Raw genomic sequence first — 3,092 nt, 5'->3', positions numbered from 1 at the left:
ACAAGCAGGGTCATACCAGCAGAGGCCCCAACAAGCTCATCCAAGTCTTGATGATCTTTTGTACAAGTATATTAAGGCCACTGATGAAAAGATGGAAAGCCAAAATTCATCCCTCAAAAATCTGGAAATTCAGTTAAGCCAATTGGCAGCTCTTGTGTCAGAAAAGATTCAGGGTTCCTTACCAAGTAATACAGAGAAAAATCTAAAGGAGCACCTTAAGGCCATCACTTTACGGTCAGGTAAAGAACTAGATGAACCTTACGCAGACAGACAAGAAAAGAACCAGACTGAACAACAGGTAGACAAGGGTAAGAATTTTGAAAAACCATTTGAACCATCAAAGGAGAAAGAAATAAAAAATAAGGAAGAAAAAATTTCTGAAAAAATGGCTGCCCCACCTGTGACAATTCCTTTTCCATAAAAAATAAAACAAGAAAAGCTTGATGGTCAATTTGCAAAAGTTTTGGAAATCTTAAAACAGATTCATATTAATATTCCTTTTACTGATGCTTTGTTGCAAATGCCTTCATATGCTAAATTTTTAAAAGAAATTTTGTCAAGTAAAAGGAATTGGAAGAAGTTTCTGTGGTAATGCTTACTGAAAAATGTAGTGCTATACTTCAAAATAAGCTACCACAAAAACTTGGTGATCCTGACAGTTTTACCATTCCATGCACTTTGGGAGGTGTATATTTTGAAAAATCACTTTGCTATTCTAGAGCTTCAATAATTTTGATGCCATTTTCTATTTTTAGAAAATTGGATCTTGGTGAAATGAAGGACATAGGTGTTTCTCTTCAGTTTGTAGATCAAAGTACTAAGAAACCTAAGGGAATAATTGAAAATGTGCTTGTAAGAGTAGATAAGTTTATTTTCCCTGTAGATTTTATAATACTTGAAATAAAATAATGTCCTGATGAACCGATAATTTTGGGTAGACCATTTCTTGCAACAGGAAGAGCAATCATAGATGTTCATCAAGGGCAACTAATCTTGAGAGTTGATGAAGAAAGTGTCATTTTTGATATGCAAAAGATACTAAGATTTTCAGGAGATGAGGCATCATCTTCATGCTTTTCTATTGACATGAATAGTGATCTTGCAGATGAATTCAAAGATGATCAATTAATTTCAGACTCAATGGAAGATGTTTGACCAAATCAGGCACCGCACAAGATGATGATCCCACAATTAGGAGAGAATCTAAAATACTGGAGAAAGATTCTGAGGATAAGGAGATGCAATAAGAAGAAGTTCAACTAAAAATTGAACTCAAAGTTCTTCCTTCTCATTTAAAATATGTTTATCTTGAGCAAGAATTATTTCCAGTAATTATTTCATCTTCTTTGATTGCAGAACAAGAAGAAAGACTAATTCAAGTCTTAAAAGCACACAAAGGAGCCTTAGGGTGGATTGTAGAGGATATCAAAGGGATTAGTCCAGCAATTTGTACACATAGAATCCTCATGGAGGATAGCTACAAGACAATAATACAATCCCAAAGGAGATTGAATCCTGCAATGCAGGAAGTAGTGAAAAAGGAGATTGTCAAGCTTCTAGTGGTAGGTATTATTTACCCAATTTTAGATAGCCTTGGGTAAGTCCAGTTCAGGTGGTACCAAAGAAAGGAGGTATGACAGTTATAAAGAATGAAAAAAATGAACTCATACCTACGAGGACTGTTACAGGATGGAGAGTTTGTATTGATTATAGACGCCTCAATGATGCTACCATAAAAGATCATTTTCCTTTACCATTTATTGATCAACGATTGGAAAGAATTGCAGGATATGGCTTTTACTGTTTTTTTGATGGCTATTCAGGGTATAACCAAATACCAATTGCACCCGAAGATCAGGATAAGACAACTTTCCCATGTCTTCATGGAACATATGCTTATAGGAGAATGCCATTTGGTTTGTGCAATGCCCCTGTTACATTTCAGCGTTGCATGTCAGCAATTTTTTCTGACATGACCGAAACAATTCTTGAAATTTTTATGGATGATTTTACACTCTTTGGCAAAATATTTGAAGATTGTCTTTACCACTTAACTTTAGTTATTAAGAGATGTGAAGAGACAAACTTGATTTTGAATTGGGAAAAATGTCATTTTATGGTTACAGAGGGAATTGTTTTAGGACATAAAATCACTGCTAATGGGATAGAAGTTGATAAGGCTAAAATTAATCTTATAGCAGGATTACCCCCTCCCACAACTGTTAAAGGAATTAGAAGCTTTCTAGGTCATCCAGGTTTTTACAGACGGTTCTTAAAGGATTTTTCAAAAATTTAAAAACCTCAGACTAACCTCTTGATAAAAGATGTTAAGTTTGATTTTTCAGGTGATTGTATGATAGCTTTTGACACCCTTAAGGAGAAATTATCAACTGCCCCTGTAGTTGTGTCCCTTGATTGGAGTCAACCTTTTGAGGTTATGTGTGATGCTAGTGATATGCCAGTTGGAGCTGTTTTAGGCCAAAGAAAGGATAAGATTTTTCGTCTCATTTACTATGCCAGTAGAACACTAAATGAGGCTCAACTGAATTATGCCACAATAGAAAAAGAGCTACTGGCAGAAGTATTTGCATTTGATAAATTTTGTTCTTATTTGATAGGAACAAAGGTGACTGTTTTTACTGACCATGCAGCTTTAAAATACCTCTTATCCAAAAAAGATGTTCGACCTAGATTGTTAAGATGGATTTTACTTCTGCAAGAACTTGACCTTGAGATAAAAAAGGAATAGAGAATCAGGTAGCTAATCATTTGTCTAGACTAGAAGACCCTCCACTTGAGTTCAGTGAGATAAAATAAGAATTTCCTAATGAACACATTTTTTTGGTTGACTCTGTTGTAACTCAACCACCCTGGTATATAGATATTGCTAACTACTTGGTTGGAAGATGGACACCCCAAGATCTCTCTTACCAGCAGAGAAAAAAGCTTATTTCTGATGCTAAGTATTATTTGTGGAATGAACCTTACTTGTTCAAAATTTGTGCAGATAAGATCATCAGGAGGTGTGTACCTGAAGAAGAGATGACCAAAATTTTGTATCACTGCCATGATGGAGAAATTGGAGGTCATTA

At 35.1% G+C, this 3,092-nt stretch overlaps 1 protein-coding gene across 1 annotated transcript; it reads left to right on the top strand.

Moving 5' to 3' along the window:
• Window positions 1-591: 591 nt before the first annotated feature.
• On the top strand, window positions 592-1,155 carry LOC138885114 (uncharacterized). The gene is made up of 2 exons (XM_070166013.1): window positions 592-814; window positions 956-1,155. The coding sequence occupies exons 1-2, from the start codon at window positions 592-594 to the stop codon at window positions 1,153-1,155; spliced, it is 423 nt and encodes a 140-aa protein (XP_070022114.1).
• The last annotated feature ends 1,937 nt before the right edge of the window (window positions 1,156-3,092 follow it).

Source organism: Nicotiana sylvestris, chromosome 2 (genome assembly GCF_000393655.2).
Source record: "Nicotiana sylvestris chromosome 2, ASM39365v2, whole genome shotgun sequence".
Classification (NCBI taxonomy): Eukaryota; Viridiplantae; Streptophyta; class Magnoliopsida; order Solanales; family Solanaceae; genus Nicotiana; species Nicotiana sylvestris.
Note: the sequence above shows the minus strand (reverse complement) of the source record. Positions and strands in the feature narration are given on the sequence as shown.